Below are 17,844 nucleotides of genomic sequence, written 5' to 3'. Positions count from 1 at the left end.
TCTACAGTAGCAACATTTTTGGACATTGAAGACATGTTTGGGAAGAGGAAACAACTGATGTAGAGGTCTGAATTTGTCTGTGTATGTAGTCCGGGATCATAAGTTAATACACAAACAATTACAGACCTGTAGCTGCTTCCAAAGACCTGAAAAAGAATCGGAAAGTTGGAGAATTATGTCAATTTGGCATGTTTCACTGTCCAATATCTCCAATGGGCCTGGATAAAAAAATCAAATTTTGGGAATCATTAGACCTTCAGTATATCATATCATCACACAACAAAGCACGATTTCTGTTTTTAAGCAGAAGGGGGTCAAAGTATTAAGTAATGACGTCATACTCTAGGTGGTGTTTTGTTCATAAATTCAACTGGAAATTCGTTGTTGTGAAGTAAAATAAAGTAGGATGAATAGCTAGTCCAGTTAAGGCTCTCAACCTCGTTTCTTTTCGCTAGTTGTTGTAACATTGTCTTATCACACCCACAGCAGCACTGATGAAAAATGCCGCTATCAGCAGAAGAGGAGACAAGTCAAAATGCACAATTGATAAAAAGTCCTTACCAAGTACTCATTGTTCTTGCTGTTTGCTATATCAATGATATTCAATCCTATTTATTCTTGTTTTAACTGTCAACTCATACAGGAGACGTCCTTTCGTTTGATCTACATTCCTCAGTCAGTGTTTACAGCGAGTAAGTGGTAACTGACTTGGGAGTCAAGTGGTTTTAGGCAAAAATGTTGAGATATCAAGTTTTAGCTCTGCACGAGTCGGAGACGTCCTGCAATTTTTAATTTGGTAGAGTAAATACATGCTGAGATATTCAAAACAACGTAAATGCGAAATGGAGGCAGCCGCTGCGTCGCCATGGGGTTGGGGGGAGGGGGAAGTGGTTTTGAAGTACCCTGATATATATATATATATGATAAACATTCATGATTTTTTGAAAAGGTCGAGCGGCAGTTTTTCTATTTTCTCGATCACTTAGCATAGATTGACCCTTTGGAGACCATGTAGAAAAATAACTTAATGTACTACCTCTTGCATGTATTGGTTGTATGAAATAATATAAGTTTCACTATAGATTTTGTAACCTTACTTTCTGATCACCCCTGTACTAGTTCAGAAGTTACGTATGACACAGTTATCCCAGGGTAAAAATCAAAGGAAAATACCATCTTGAAAGCGGGAAGGCAAATTCAAAGAGCTCTGACCGACTGATCTAATGGCTCGGAAACGTTTGTCCAGCTGCTGTTGCACAGGGTACAAATACGTTTAATGTAAGAACATTGGAAATTTCTTCCTGGATTCAACATCAGCACAGTCTGTCTCTTGTAAAACCTTCTGTTCCGTAATAAACCTTTCTTCTTACAAGCTACACACCATTAAATTCCTGACATTGCGTCTTGGAATCTACCACTTAGTGTAACAACTAACGCTTGTGCTACTGGTAAAAAGTGCACATGCTTGGATAAATTTCTAGTTGCTGTTATATTATCTCAAAGTTGGTATATGAATATCTCAGCTTTGAGCTCATTTTTCTCGTGACCCCATGGACGGTCGGATATGTTTGAAAACAGTCGGATTGGATTCATATTAGTATAAAAAGAGCAATTAGAAATTTATCCAAGGGTAGGCAGTTTTTTTTAGCACTTGCATTAGCGTTAGTTCTATGTTAATGCATTAATCATGTTCTGGCTTTTAACTTATGTTGACGTAAAGTTAATAAGGGCATGTGAACACCAAAGTTTGTCTGAGCTACTTGACACTGCACTAATTTGCAGAATTCGACACAATGATCATAATTTTCCTCTAACTTCTTCATTTTATAAGGATAATATTGGTTTTATAATTACTCGACGAATTATGGTTTTAGTAATCGAGGACAGATGTCATTCCTTAAAAAAATTCCTCTTTTTATTTATTTATTTCGAGATGGGGCTGATCCAGTCGTCGATGGTCCCTCGTCTGTAAGACTGGAGTCCCGAATGGATAGATCCCTCACAGTCCTGTCTTAAACTATGCGATAAGGACCATCTTTTGTTGGCCCATTGAACACCAGTTCCAACTTATTTGAGAAATGGAAGCAACGCTCGATTATATTCCAGCGTATTATGATGCGTGTTTAAGTACGTACGATTTTCAAATTAAGAAGTATACTTTTGTAATTTCATTGTTACATGAAAATCTGTGCCTTAGCTACTTTTCTACATAGTTTTTGCTAATATTAAGGCACTTATCGTACCGTACCAACAAGCTCTTGAATACTATCCTCAGAAGTTTGCAGCCTGATTTGACAACCACAGCAACACGACCATTTTGACATCATTGTTGTTGTCGGCGCTGACCACCCAGATGTTTCTTCAAATGCAGGAACATGTAGTAGTCACTGGGCGCTATATCAGAACTTATTTAGGGTGATCAAGTTGTTCCCAGCCAAGTGAAGTGATCAGATTTTGAGTTGCCGCGTGCGGTTCGACATTGCCATGAAGCAGACCGATCCTCTTATTCAGCATCCCACGCTTTCTGTTCTGGATTACACAGCGCAGTTTTTGTAAAATCTCATAATACTCGTAGAATTTGTCACCACGAGGCAAAAAGTCCACAAGCAGCATCACCTTCCTGTCCCAAAACACATTACACGTGATTTTCCGGGCTGAAATTTTGTTTGAATGCCGCCATTCCATTATGTTGCTTCGATTCCGGTGTAACGTAAGCCACCCGTGTTGGTCTGTGACAATTTTGCTTTTAAAAAATCATCCCTCCCTTACTGTACCGTTCAAGGAAAGGCAATGCGCAGGGTAAACGTTTGGTTTTGTACATCTCAACATTTTCGGTACCCAGCGCGAGCACAGCTTTCAATAATACTAGCGTTGAGTCAGTTTCATAGAGAACACTTCTTGAAACTTGAGGAAACATCAGATAACAACGAAATCGTAAAGCATCTGTTTTCTTCCGCTTTTTCTTACTTTCTGCTCCAAGTCTTCAGTGATGACAGAATCATGAACATTCGTACGGCCATCTTTAACCCATTCATTGGCTCATAATGCTTTTTCCATACACTTCACTAATCTGGGAATGAATTGCAGTTGCTTTCATGCCTTTAGCACTAAAAAACAAATCACGGCGCGTATTTTACAATCGGCGGAAGCATTTTAACTACTGACAAATAAACGTAAACATGGCCGAATGTCCCCGTATTGGCGTCTGTGGCTTAACAACAAATATAGGTACACAGCGTGCATGAGCAGTATGTCGATCACAGCACTGCAGCGGTCGAATTTCAAAATGGTACTTACAGAAAACGCCTCGTAATTTTACTTTACTTTGAAGTACATCAAATTTCAAGGAATGAAAGTGTGTGATTTGACTGGAGATCGAATCTGGATTTTGGGCAGAGAAGCACAATAGTCATAATTTGTAGTATAGTCCATGTCCTAAAGAGTGAAAGTGAATGGTTTGTATGACGAATAGTTAGGTGGAAGTTTTAACGTACCGGCAAGCAGTACACTGACCTGGCAGTTAGAGGTTCGACCGGTCGCATATTTTCACTGTGAAATTCACCTGTTCAACGTGGTGGTGCTGTTTGACTGAGCTAGGAGAAAAGGTCTTTCTTACGTGAGTAGATCCGTTTAGTGGAGACTTAGTGCACACTGTATGTAAACTTTTCACCACTCTTTCGTCTTTTTACTTTTAAAATTATACTAACATAATTACGTATGTAAAAATCTGAAGTTGTATAAGAACGTAATAGAACTTGGGTTGATCTTGGTGTTTTTTCTGCGACAATCTGACAGATAATACATATTACTGAAAACGAAGGAGACGTTAAGAGGAACTCATATTGCGGAATATTGTTGCAAATTCTTTTTATAAATGTCCCACATGGCATTTTGTCAGAATATGAGTAGTCGTTGATGTGAAGAAGTGCCTCGTAAAACAATGGGGAAAACATGGCCAATTCATATAGAACAATGAAAGAAACTTACTGTAGCTCATGTAAGACACAAAAAGTAAAATAATCCATTCTGGACCAGCTCAGTTACGTAAGCCTCGGATGTATGGGAGCAGGAAATTCATTGGGTCTGATTTTTTCGTAAAGTTGTGAATTTTCATTTTCTTTTTAAGCAATTGCTAAGATTTGACATAACTCAAGTTTAAAGAGAAGTAGGTACGTGAGAAAGATAGTTGGGAAGTGGCCCTTTTCATGTTGTACTGTATCATTATTTGTGACTTCCCACGCTATAATTTTCTATCTTAATTCGAGAGCTCCTTCGTTTCCTTACACTGCTCCATCAGTATCGTATGTGCTATGCTTTCACCGAGAACCTGGAGCCATGCTTACTCGAAATACACGTGCTAACCCTTCGGATACCAGGTGAACTCAGAAAAACAAATTCTTCAAAAATTCCTTAAAACAACTTGATATGACTATATGATATATATTTTGAATAAATAGGAACATTTACAAAGGGTTCAAAATATTACTTTTCCCAAAATGCTCAAATCACTCCGGAGATACGGTAGATACTGATGAAATGAAATATCTGAGATTTACGTCCCATGTTTCCCCCGGCTGGGCTAAAGGAGATTGTGATGTTGCTGGTTACTTTTTGAGGTTTCATTCACAATGCATGTTTTGTATTTATCTCTTACCATATTAAAACCACATACTTTTAAAAACCATCAATCCCATTTCAGACACCCTGTATATATGCAGAGATATAGACAGACAGATGTGTATGAGTGTCATTTCATAAGTAACGACAACTGCTACAGTTACTAAGACACTGGTGCAATGGAAACCTAGCGTATGCGTTTGGAGACCACAGAAGGTGCTTGCTTTTCAATGTCACAAACAGATAGTGTGTCTGTACAGGAGACAAATATAATTATCCACTGCTCAATCAGGCTTTAATACAAATGAACACAAAGTACAAATAGCTAACACCCTTTAAATATCCTCCATGACGTTCACACATCTTTGCCTACAAGGAAAAAGGCGTTGAATAATGTTGGGTGTGTATCTGTCAATGTGTACCACCTATTAAGGCCTTCACCATTGTAGGCTAAGATGTGTGAACGCCGTGGGGGACTATTTAAAGAGTGTTAGATATTTGTACTTTCTATCAATTTGTATCAAAGTCTGATCGAGCAATGAAATGTATATTTAATTTGTCCCCTGTACAGATAATACAGTCTGGTGATATTGAAAACCGCACCTTTCTGTGGCTTTCAAATATATATACTGGATTTCCATTGCTTGGAGCACAGTTGCCGTGACTTGCGAAATAGCCTTTGTGTATATAGTCTTGAACTTCGAAAACACTTCACAATATACGAGGGTGTTCAACACTCGCTGTCACTGTAATGCGCTTCATCCACCTATGTTCTAAGTACGATTGCTAGAAGTCATTCTTCGACAGCCTACATAACATGTTCATCGTTGGCAAACTTTGTCCCTCGCAGGTGCTATTTAAGTTTGAGATACAAGTGAGTCACTTGGGGGCGAGATCTGGAGAATAGGGAGGATGCTCAAGTATTTCAAACCCGGTATCAGCAATGGCGGCGGTGAGGTGACTTCGGTGAGCAGAAGCATTGTTCTGCAGCAGCAGCACTTTCCTGTGTAGCATCCTTCTGCTTTTCTCCTTGATTGCCTTTCTAACGTTTGGAATCAATTGTGAATAACATTCACCTGTAATCGTCTTTCGGCCCAGCAGATAATTAATGAACAATATGACCTAACTATCCCCCCCCCAAAAAAAAAAATCATGGCCATAATTGTGAGCTAATGGCCTTGTCTTGAATTTCTTGGTTCTCTCACATTGTACTCGGATGATGATGATAAAGGCGTTAGTTCTCGAAACGCCGAATATTGTGAAATTCACCTGATTGCTAGCCCAAACTATATACTTGTCAATATAATTAGCAGTAAAAGATGTGTAACACATTGTTACATAGAACTACGCCAACTCATACGATCATTGTTAATTTTCTCAAAATAAAAATGGGTTTGAGGCAAAATGGAGTCGGGATAGGAAGAACTGTCTCGAACTCAAGTTTAATAAAATTTTTATTTCCATACAAGAGTTGTTATGTATGATACAAATTTTAATAAGTATGGACAATTCTGACGTTACTAATATTCATTTTTACAACAAATTAGCTGTATAACAAATAGTTGAACAATAGCGATCTCGGGCAATATGCCTGCGCCATTTTGGTTTGCAACTTCGGTTGTGACCATGACAATTATAATGCATATCAATTTTGTTTAATACAGTTTTATATTTTTAATAATTTATAATGTGATAGTCGACATGGTTAATGGCTGCGACATTTAATATATATAAAACTACGAATGTGGTTCTTGAACAAGAACAAAATAAAAATAGAAAGCATGTGAGGCGAGGGGACATACAGAGGTATCATCATAAAAAGAAGTAAGGATTGACATTTTTGCTCTAAGAACCATGAGAGCTTCATTCCTTGTTCCACAAATCTGCATCAACTTGAACTTGGTTAAGTTTCGTTTATTAGAAGTCAAATACATAAATTATGTGAAATATTCCTTTTTATAAAACACAAAGACTTAATAACAACACATTACAAACATCATATTATCATATGTAATGTTTCATTATTAAACATCATATACGGTAATATAACTTATACAGGGTGATCCAAAAGTAAGTATACAATCCCGTACTGATCAGTGCATGACATTTTAAATCATTTACTTCTTATTATCCATACAGGTATTGACTTAGTTTCCTTATTATTTTTTTCTATTATATTTTCACTTTTACGTTAAACTCGGAACAGATCGAAGGAAATAAATTCATTATTTAAATAAAGTAAAATGACGTATTTAAACAACACAGGGCTGTATACCTACTTTTGGGCCACTCTGTATATTATAACTTCACATTCTTCCATCAAAGCTATTAGAGTAGAAACAACGTCAGTGATGAATAACCGTGGATGCATTGGTTCTGTGTAGATGTCCATGCACACGAAATCTGTACAAACACGTATATTGTTCGTTGCCATGATTGTTGAGGATTCTCAGCTCAACGATGTTGTACGGGAGGTTGCTATTATACTGTAAATAAAGTAGCCTTGTTAATGGATAATGAAACAGAAAATTGTCATTTTCATTCACAATTAGGTTTAACTACTCACTTTGCTTTTTGCTATATTCCGAATTTATTAGTCACAAATAGAATTTTCACTGGGAACATTTTCAAGACATGAAGATGAAAGTAACGTGGGAATAGAATAAATTGAAATTATGAACACTAGATCCTTTCTGTTTCAAGTATGCCCTCGCAAAATATGTGAAACACCACTTCCGCCAGCCTCATATGGAGGAAACCTTCCCTTTGCTTTGAGGAAAGAAATAAATGGCCTCGGCTGTCTTGCTAATTTGTCATAGAGTCATTTGGTCTTGGAGTGAAGATCGTAGGATGCTTAGGATGGCAAAAAAAAGACAGTGCACAGCGAAGCCTGTCAATGTGGCAACCCTGTCTACATTCAACTACTGAAATATCTCGGCCGCAGCAACTTGGCCCTCCTCTTTACAGGGAAGTACGAGAAAACTCGTATCGACACTTGAAATAGAAAGGCCTTAGCACAATATAAATCTAGAATCCTGTTTCCAAGACTTAAACTCCACATAATTTACTTTCTTGCAACAGTATCTGGTGAATGAATGACTTTGTAGTTTCCGTGTCGATGTATTAAGCCTAGCTTCTAAATTAAAGATCCCTAACAAGCTTAGCACTTGATAATTTATACTATTATTTACAAAGTCTATATCTCGTATCGACGCCATTGTTTTTTTTTTTTTTTCTTCTTCTTCTTGTTCTGAAAATATTTCAACATAATTTCTAAACTTTTAAGAAATATATTAAGATTGCTATCGGGAGTTCTGTACACAAATATAATTGCTGTATTAAACGTAGATAATTCAGTTGTGCATGATTCAAAGTGTTTTACAATTTTTTGCTTCTGTATTTACAAGACCCACTCTGTTTATATTTTCCATTTCGTAGAAAGTCATTAATCTAAAGTTTGGCATCTACAATAAATATTTTTTTTTTTTTCAGTATTCTCTTAAACAAAGAATGTCTGTTCCACCCAACTTACCTTCAAGCAATATTTCTAATATAGTAATTTTGTGTTGGTAATAATTTGATCTCTCTTGATATTGGTAACAGTGCTCAGTGAGGAATAAAGAGGTTGGCTATCTTAGCATGATAATCTCTCTTTCGTAAGTTTCTTGTTCCGTTCCTTCTGCTTCTATGCTTACGGTTCTTTCAGCCGAGCTTTGCTATGTTAGTGTTTTGCGGACATATTGTCATATTTAAATGGTAAAATTAGGCATATAGTGATTCTGTTTCTTATTATATGCTTCGTTAAGTAGCGAGTTAACTATGTGGAAGTTTATCCCCCATTTTCGTATTTTGGGTTGAATAGGATAATCCTAACTCTAGGCGATTCAATAACTGCGTTCTTATGGTACATTTGTTACACTCTAACAACAATGCAGTCTTCAACGTCACAATGTGCCAAAACACAAGCAGAACTATTCAGGTGTCGTTTGAGGAATATCAAGATGAACTCCAATACCTATTCTGACCTACTGAATTCCCCAACTTGAATGTTATGCAACTTTTTAAAATGAAATGAAAGGAAATTTTTTAAAGCCTAACGTGCCACGATTGCAATTTCTTAAGCAGCGAGTTAAGTGCAAATATTCTTCTCCTGCGCTGACCCAACTGAATGCTGCACCGCGTGAAGAATAGTTAACTATTCATCTTAGAAATGATTTATGATTGAGTTCCTCGACGAACAAGCTGCATTACAGGCTAAAGGTAATCCAACATCTTGATAATCAGTTAAGCTGTGTTTTGTTAAAATCTTTACGTTATTTTTATACGGCACTCGAGATCGTCTTCATCCCTGGTACATATTATAAAATATGATGCAAGAATGTAATATAGAGTCAATATTTAAAGAATGTAACTCGAGTATTATTATTTATGTAAGAAGATACAGTGATTGCAATTTATCTAACTCTTCGAAAACAAACGCACCCGTTGCCTTGTAAACATAGGCGAAAAATAACATGTTGAGAACGAAAGAAGTCAGATCAATAATTTGTAAATTTCGTTAGTCCTCTCAGAGTAGGCGAATGTAGTGATTCTCTCTTGTTTCAAGACGTAGCTACAGAAGTAGGCAGGCGTGGTCCCACGTAGCGTAGTCGTTAAGGCTAACATTTTTGATGCGAGCGGTCTTGTGTTCGATTCCTGGTGAAAACATTAGAAAAAAGTAAGTTTTTCAGGCCAGCTATGCTGAGTGGTGTTTTCCCAGGATTTCCTCATTCACACCAGACAAATGCCGGGATGGTAACTAATATAATCTTCCTTCCTCATTTCTTCCTCTCCAATTTTTTGGGTAGTGTGATCGCCGAGGGACGTCATCCCTCATACCTGAGGGCTAACATGGCCATAGATGCAGAAAGCACAGAAATATAATCCTAAGCCTACGAGTAGGCAGGCTCCTTATGTACTGAATGAGATTAGGAACTTGCTCTTCAGTTCAGAATACTTTTATAGATAATTTTATGCACCTTTAAGTGAAGTCAACATTCTAATTATGTTTAGAAATATAGTTTTTTCGTTTGTTTGTTCATTTGTTTCTGGTTTTTCTTTCATTGTACAAATTTCAGGTTGCATTTACCGAAAATATGTTATTCTTGAAATGGAAAGCAGTATTTACTGCATTGTTTCCCGCCACCAAACTTAAAATGTTAAATGTATTTGAACCACTGAATTCTGTAAAAAGAATTTTAATAATAATAATAGTTTCCATGGAATATACAAAATACTTACTTGTATTTCAAAGAACTGCCATGGATTTCCTTTGTCGTCGTAGTAGTAATTCCCTAAAAGTAATCCAGTATCGTCGTTCTCATGTGAAAGACCCTGAAAAAGGAAAATAAACAACTTATGTCGTTTCATTTAACCTAGATAGAAAATAAATGGTATGCGAGGACGACATGTAGTATGCGGTAACATAAAAAACATTCATTCATACATACTTCAAAATTTGATTATTTACTAATCCTGTTTCTCATTTTGAGAGACAGAGAATCTCATCCAATTATAATATTCAGTATTGGTAGGTAAATTTTCTCTTGAGATACGGCTAATAACCAGTCACACACACACACACACACAAAAAAAGTTCTGTGCAGCGGACCCCAAGGTATGAATTCGATATATTTTATTCCACAGAATCCAAAATTCAAAACCCCAGGACTGTGTCAATTCCTTTTTATGGGCGAGAAAATTAGGAATTTGTATAGGGAGGATACACTTAACACAGCCATAGAAAAAAAGAGAAAAAAATTGTTCAGGGGATCCCATGGTACGAATTCGATGTAATTTGTCACACACAATCCAAATTGCAAAATCCCTGGACGATTGATGACCGTGTCAATTCCTTTTTATGGGCGAAAAACTTAATCGATTTTGGATAATGAAGACACGTGTAATACAGCTATGTTAAAAAAGAAAGAAAAAATGAAATCTTTGAGTTTTACGTCCCACGGTTATGGCGGTTAGGCTAAAGGAGACGGTAATGATGAGTAATGAATGAAATGGTGGAATGAAGAAAGTGGGAGGAAACGGGAGAACCGCGAGAAAACCCACGCAGACGGTGTTTGTCCACCACAAAGTTTACTTGGCGAGGGCTGGGATCGAACCCGGAACCCCAAGCACCAGAGGTGAACGCTCTACCACTGAGCCACCGCGGCCCCCTATGGAAAAAAAAGAAAAGAAAGAAAGTTCTGTTTAGCTGTCCCCAGTTTATAGATTCGATGTATTTTGTTACACAGAATCCAATCGAAACCCTAGGACAATTGACCGTGTCAGTTTTGTTTATGGGCAAAAATCGTGTCGTCTCCTCATCCAAAATTTGTGAATTTTTTCGCCAATAAAAAAGAATTGAGACAGTCAACCGTCCTGGGGTTTCCAAAGTTGGATTCTGTGTAACAAAATACATCGAATGTATACTCTGGGGTCCTCTGAACAAAACTTTTAACCCTTTTGGGATGCTGGCTTTCTGGGCTATTTTTTAGACTTTCAGTCAAGCAGCTACTGCATCGTCACTATGTATCCTAGGATCATGATTCATACCTCATTCTCTTCAGAATAGAGCTGGCTTTCAAATGGTACCACTTGCATGCTCATACCATATACCAGAAGCGGGAAAAAATGTCAAAGTGAAAATTTCGGAGGGAATTTTTTTCTCGAACTTTGCCCCCCCCTCCTTCCTGGCCTTCCCCTGTGTGAACGTAACCATCTAAAAAAATCTGATAAATAGTACTTGGTATACTGAATGTGTGTGCCAAATTTCAAGTTTCTATCTTGAATAGTAAGGGCGGGAGAAATTTTATCAAGAATTCCCACATACTGAATGTGTGTGCCAAATTTCAAGTTTCTATCTTGAATAGTAAGGGTGGGAGAAATTTTATCAAGAATTCCCACAATGTTCCAAATTACCACAAAACACTATGATCTCAGGGAAAAAAATTTCCTGAGACATCCCTAATTAACCTAGGGTCATGTGTCGCCCATATTCTCTTCAGCTTAGAACTGCCTTTCAGGCGGTACCATTTACATGTCTCCATCATGTATCTAAGGCGGGAAATTCCCGAAAACGGGATTTTTTGGTCTAAATTTCCCTTTTTTCAACTTTTAGCCCCTCTGGACCCCCCTGTTTTAACGCAGAAATCTGAAAAAAATCTGTTAAATAATACTCGGTGGACTGAATGTTTGTGCACAATTTCAATCTTTTAGGTGCAAAAATAAGCCCGCCAAAAAAAATTCAGAAAATACCCCATGTTTCTCTATACAGAAGTATATTTTGAAAAAAATTCACTGAGACGTCCCTAATTACCCTAGAATAATTCGACCGTCACTCTCTTCAGAATGGAATTGCCTTTCAGACGTTATGACTCACGTGTTTCCATCATGTATGTGAGGCGGGAAAATCGTGAAAAACGGGATTTTTTGGTCTAAAAATCCCTTTTTTCAATTTTCCCCCCTCTGGACCCTCCCTGTTTTAATGCAGAGATCTGAAAAAAATCTGATAAATACTAGTAGGTGGGCTGAATGTTTGTGCACAATTTCAATCTTCTAGGTGCAAAAGTAAGCCCGCCAAAAAAAAAAAAATATATATATATATATATACCGACCATGTCCCATTTTTCCCTATATAGAAGTATATTTTTCAAAAAATCTCTGAGACGTCCCTAATTACCCTAGGGTAATGCTTCGATCGTCATTCTCTTCAGAATGGCACTGCCTTTCAGACGGTATGACTCACGTGTCCCCATCATGTATGTGAGGCGGGAAAATCCTGAAAAACGGGATTTTTGGGGTAAAAATATCCCTTTTTTCACCCCTTTGCCCCTCTGGTTCCCCCCCTGTTTCAACTCACAAATCTGAAAAAAATCTGATAAATACTACTCGGTGAACTGAATGTTTGTGCAAAATTTCAGTCTTCTACGTGAAAAAATAAGCCCGCCAAAAAATAATGAACATAGGCTTCATAAGGGAAAATTTATATTTCAAAATTATGACGTCATCACCTCCTATGTCTGGACGCAGGGCGGTCTGAAACCATACGTAATGTCTTCTACAATGTCTCTGGACTTTAAAAACAAAAAAACACCCGGACGAAAAAGGTCAAATAGAAGAGAAATAATGCAATGTACCATGAAAAACGCGCATGGTACAAAATGTACCAAAAGATCCCCAAAGGGTTAATTATGTGTGTGTGTGTGTGTGTGTGTGTGTGTGTGTAATTAGCGTATAGAAGTGACTATTTATGTAACGAACCCATATTTACTTAGTCTTTGTGTACGTTGGATTCCTAATTTCAATCCATTCTTCTTTTCAGTTTCCATGTTTCTAGTTAACCACAGGAGAAAGAAATTGGTCATCTACCTCTCACCTACCGCTTTAGTGGCCTCATTCAGGAATACCATTCACCCGTCAGATTAGTTTATATGGTGACAGCTTTCGAGCCACAACCGGGAATATAATGAAACAAACAGAAAACTTAGAGACAATTAAATGTTCGTAAATCATTCGTCTTCCATATTAGATGTTTAAACACAAGAAGTAGCTAGGTTAATGTCGACATGTAAACAGTAGAAAACGAGAAAGAACACATACAGGGTGTAACAAAAGTCCTTTTATTATAGGGCAACTTTGTTATGAATGCGGATATGAAAAAAATGTAAAGATAGCGAAGTTGCTTGAAATTCTAGGTTTTCAACCTAAAGTGTCGGAATTTTTAAGTCGGACCAGGAGTTTTGCTTCTACACTGGTAGTCGCTCCAATGGTAATTGAAAACGATAAGTTTGCAGTCATAGTATTACAATAGAATCATTAGTTCACGTAATAATTGAACGGAAAGCAACCAAAAATTGTCTTAGGAAAGAAACAAGAATACTACAAACCTCGGTTGCAGTCAGTGGCATCGTGGAGTGCAGCGAGAAACTTTGTTGCTGTGGCATTAGAGGCGTAGCATATAAATGGTTTGAATCATAGTTTAAAAATCGGAGGCAAGTAACTGACATCTTTGTAATTAACAACAATAAAAATTAAAAATTAAAAAAAAATGTATATTAAGTGAAAAAGTTATTAATTGTGGAGTACCTCACAGATCAATACTGGAGCCATTTCTCTTTCTTTATATAAATTATATTTCTGAAAATGTTAACATTTCATGTATGACTTTATATGGCGATGATACAATTATAATAGTCAGTGGGAAAGATAAAAACGAATTAGCTTTAAATTGCCAACTGCCAATGAACCAACTTTCAAGTTCAATGAATAAAAATGAGCTAATTATTAATACAAATTAAATGATGATGTTTAAAATTTCGTAATGTTAAAAATAATTAAATCAATACAATAATAAGAATAGGCACTAAAACAATTAAATATATAAAAACTGTCATCTTTCTCGGAGTAAAAATATCTAATAAATTCAACTGGCAACATCATGTAAAACATATAAGAACTAAGTTAAGGAAACTGTTATGTAATTAGATGTGAAAGAGATGAAATTAAAGTAAAAATAGTTAATGTGTATTTTACTCAAATTTTTATTCTATAATGAAATATGGCTTGGTGTTCTGGGAAAGTACACTTAAAAGTCTTGTCGTGTTTAAAGTACAGAAAAAAGTGATAAGGATACTAGCAGAGCAGAACGGAACTTCCCCTGTAGAAACATTTTTAAACAGTTTGAAATAATGTCTCTTCCCTCTATGTATTTATTTGAAACATTAACATAAAAGAAAAAAATAGTAGTGAATTTATTGTCAACAAAGACATTCACAGTTACTACGTATGAAGCAAATATATATATTTACTTGCACAAGCATCTTTAATAAACGTGTCACTCATAAAGGTATTCTATTATACAATCTGCTTTCATCTAAAAAAATAACCAGGTCTCTGTAAACAGCTGTAGTATCAAAATTAAAAGGTATTTAATAGAATAATGCTGGTACTCTGTACAAGAACATATTCAAAATAATTCGTGTGCCTAAAATTAAACGTACATTAGTGAGTTTAGAATAATCCATGTGTAATAGTTGTATATATGTTTATGTATATGTTTTAAACTGACGAGTCCGATATTGTTGTATGAACTAATATCTGAATACCCTCTTCAACCAGTAACACCATATAAATAATATCGGTGATTCTATAAAACAAAAGCAGAAACTCACCAGATATGTAGTATTTTTACCTTTTTTAAAAAGAGAGAAATTGTATGTAGAATATTGTTGCGATTGAAGGTATTGGCACCTGCTGATAAAAAGAAAAAAAATGAAATGTTTGAGCTTAATATCCCATGATTATGTCCTTTATGCTAAAGGGTGTAACGGACCGTCTCTACCGATCCGTTTACAGAGTAATATGTCATGAATTAATTTCTTAATGTTCATTTTTATTTCAGCTTTTCAATGTTGGCTGATTTAATTTTATTTTTTATTTACTGACATTATATCAATGTGTACGTGTTTGTTAATTATCTTGTGTTTATGTACAATGAAATTCATATTCCATTTTGTTTATTACGTCTCTCGTAATATGCGATGGTATTCTTTATCTGCACGTAGAATACTATAAATTGATTTTCTGGGAGATTTAAATAATCTTTGAAAAATATTTGTAATTGAGTTTAAAAAAAAAAGAAGAAAATATGTGGAATATATAGTGTATTGTCTTAAAACAAGACTACTAAATAATTTAGAAAATAATTTTGTGTAATTTTAAACCACAAATGATAATCTAAAGATATAAACTACAATTATTCATTCTTTTAGTTTCTATATTTTGTGAAAGGAATTTATTGCCAGAAAGTTTAAAGAGATAAAAATGATGTATCTGTAAACCAATCTCCTCCGGAATCTACAGGTAACATTAGATGTACGAAAATACATTGGATGTAAGATTCATTCAAGTCTGAATACCTTTCATTGGTATTTAGATTAGTGTAACTGTCTACGATATCTATCAAATTCGTTAGCTACATCCAATTTAGACACTTTCTTCTGAGGGCACACCGTCTTGTTTCCGAACCTGTAACTTAGAAGAAGGAGAACCACAAGGGCATTGATGATTAAAGAAAATGAATGATAGTAAAATTAATTTTTGTCGGGGATCGAATCCGAGACTACGTGTACCCAAGGCACACGCTGTAGCCACTAGACCAGCGGGGAGGGCTCGCTAATAAAATGTTAAGTGAAAAAAAAAATATATATAATAGAGAATTAAAATTGGTCATGGTTATAAGAAAACTTTTCGCACACAAACAGATATTATCACGCCCGTTGTTCGGATTATTTGATGCGTTTTTAGCGAATATTTTTCTCTCTCAACTTGAATTACTCGAAAGAAATGACGCTCGTATGTCAAGGTGTCAATATAAAAGGAAATTGGAATATCGAACCAAACCACTTGGCGCAACAGCCCATTTGAGGGCCTCAGCAGCTCCAACGCCACCTGTCAGCGACCGGCTGAACTACGTCCAACCTATCGATGAGCACGTGGTCAGCGCGCTGCTTCACTGTCATTAACTGGCGTATCAGGAGCTTTCTACACATAATAGCCGTCATGTCTTTTATTCACGTGACTCCCCAGTTTGCCTCACGACGCTGGGTGGACGCTGAAAATTGGAGAAGCACCGGCTGGGAATCGAACCCGGAACCACGCGGACGCTCTAACCCCAAGACTACGCTGCCTCTAAAAATTCAAACATCAAACAGAAATAGTAAATGCGGTGATAATGACATAAAATTCATAATACATATATGAGATATTAAGTTTAATGCGTTCACTGTGTAATCATTTCTATAATCAATCATGTAATTACCTTCTATTTGTAGATAATATATAAATGAAAAAAAAAAAAAAACTTTTTCAAATGTGTGTGTGTGTCATACTTACGTAGACTGAGAAATTGCTTGGGGCTGAATCCACTTCCCCAGTGAAAGACAGCCTCCGGGGAATGTGTTCGATGGTGAAACCACTGATAAGAACTTCGCCCGCCAACTGGATTCGCAATCGACCTTCAGAGCCTTTGAAAGCCCAGCACTCTCCAGGGCTGTCTCCTGGCTGCAAACATAATCGAAAGTACACGCATCACAACTAGAGCTAGGAATTTTAGGTGCAAAATTTTGGTTTAAAAAATGTAAATATTCATACAAACAGTGCCAAAACTAATTGAATCATAAGTGTATAAGGACTCAAAATTCACTCAAGTATTAAACATACGGCCTAAATAAGTCTCGTAATATAATGTTATTAAAATCACCAAGTCCAAAAAATTGTTAAAATGACCTGTATTCCAAATATCGTGAAACTGATGTCATTCAAACAATCATAAAAAAAAATAAAGGGAGTACCCCTGGACCCGATAGTATTAAGTACTATATAAAAAGCCTGTTGTAATGATGTAGCAACAAACTTATCAAACATTCTTAATATTTCATTAAAAATTAGAGTAGTCACTTCGAAATGAAAACAAGTATATGTCATGCCGATTTACAAATCAGATAATCGTGAAAACATTTAAAACTATAGGCCTATAAGTTTAGTGAATGTAGTTTATAAAATTTTTGAATTAATTATACATGAACATTTAGCTATATTTCAATATAAAATATATTTTAACTGAAGCTTAACATGGATTCCACAAAGGCGATGGATTCCTTCGTCTCTAAGCGGTTAGCGTACTCGCCTTTGGTGTGGGAGACCAGGGTTTGTTTCATGTGGTTTGGATTTCACGTTAATCAGTAGGTCCCGTCTCATATAGCCTCGCTGCTGAAAGGGACGTTAAACTCAAAATCAACTCAACTCTATAAAGGCAGATCGATTGTAACTAATCTTAGTGGTTTTACTGACTTCACATACGTTGCATAAAAAGCAATTTACGTATAAGTTGATGCTATATATATATATATATATATATATATATATATATATATATATATATATATATATATATATATATATGAATATATCAATAGATTTCAACACCACTGATCATAAATTACTCTTCAATAAGTTATCTAATATACGACTATCATTACCATACGCTAGATAGTTTAAAAACATATTTATCAAATAGAACTTTTTAGGTAAAAAAAAAAGTGGCAATGTATCATCTAGTGATCGTCAAGTAGGGAAGGAAATGGTTTTCTTTAGGACTCCTTTTTTCTCACTATAACTTACCCGGGAAAAAAT

General features: G+C 36.0%; 1 protein-coding gene across 2 annotated transcripts in view; it reads right to left on the bottom strand.

The window, feature by feature from the left end:
• Positions 1-6,074: 6,074 nt before the first annotated feature.
• The window catches only part of LOC145665011 (uncharacterized), a 54,481-nt gene continuing 42,711 nt past the window's right edge, over positions 6,075-17,844 (bottom strand). For both annotated transcript variants that reach the window (XM_081732204.1, XM_081732203.1), the window contains exons 12-14: positions 16,546-16,713; positions 9,898-9,990; positions 6,075-7,103 (exon numbers count right to left, since the gene is read on the bottom strand). In XM_081732204.1, coding sequence (XP_081588330.1) covers positions 6,963-7,103; positions 9,898-9,990; positions 16,546-16,713 — 402 coding nt within the window. In that variant the 3' untranslated portion in view covers positions 6,075-6,962. The remainder of the gene's footprint in view (positions 7,104-9,897; positions 9,991-16,545; positions 16,714-17,844) is intronic.

This window comes from Thermobia domestica, chromosome 11 (genome assembly GCF_964235325.1).
Source record: "Thermobia domestica chromosome 11, izTheDome1.hap1.1, whole genome shotgun sequence".
Taxonomy (NCBI): Eukaryota; Metazoa; Arthropoda; class Insecta; order Zygentoma; family Lepismatidae; genus Thermobia; species Thermobia domestica.
Note: the sequence above shows the minus strand (reverse complement) of the source record. Positions and strands in the feature narration are given on the sequence as shown.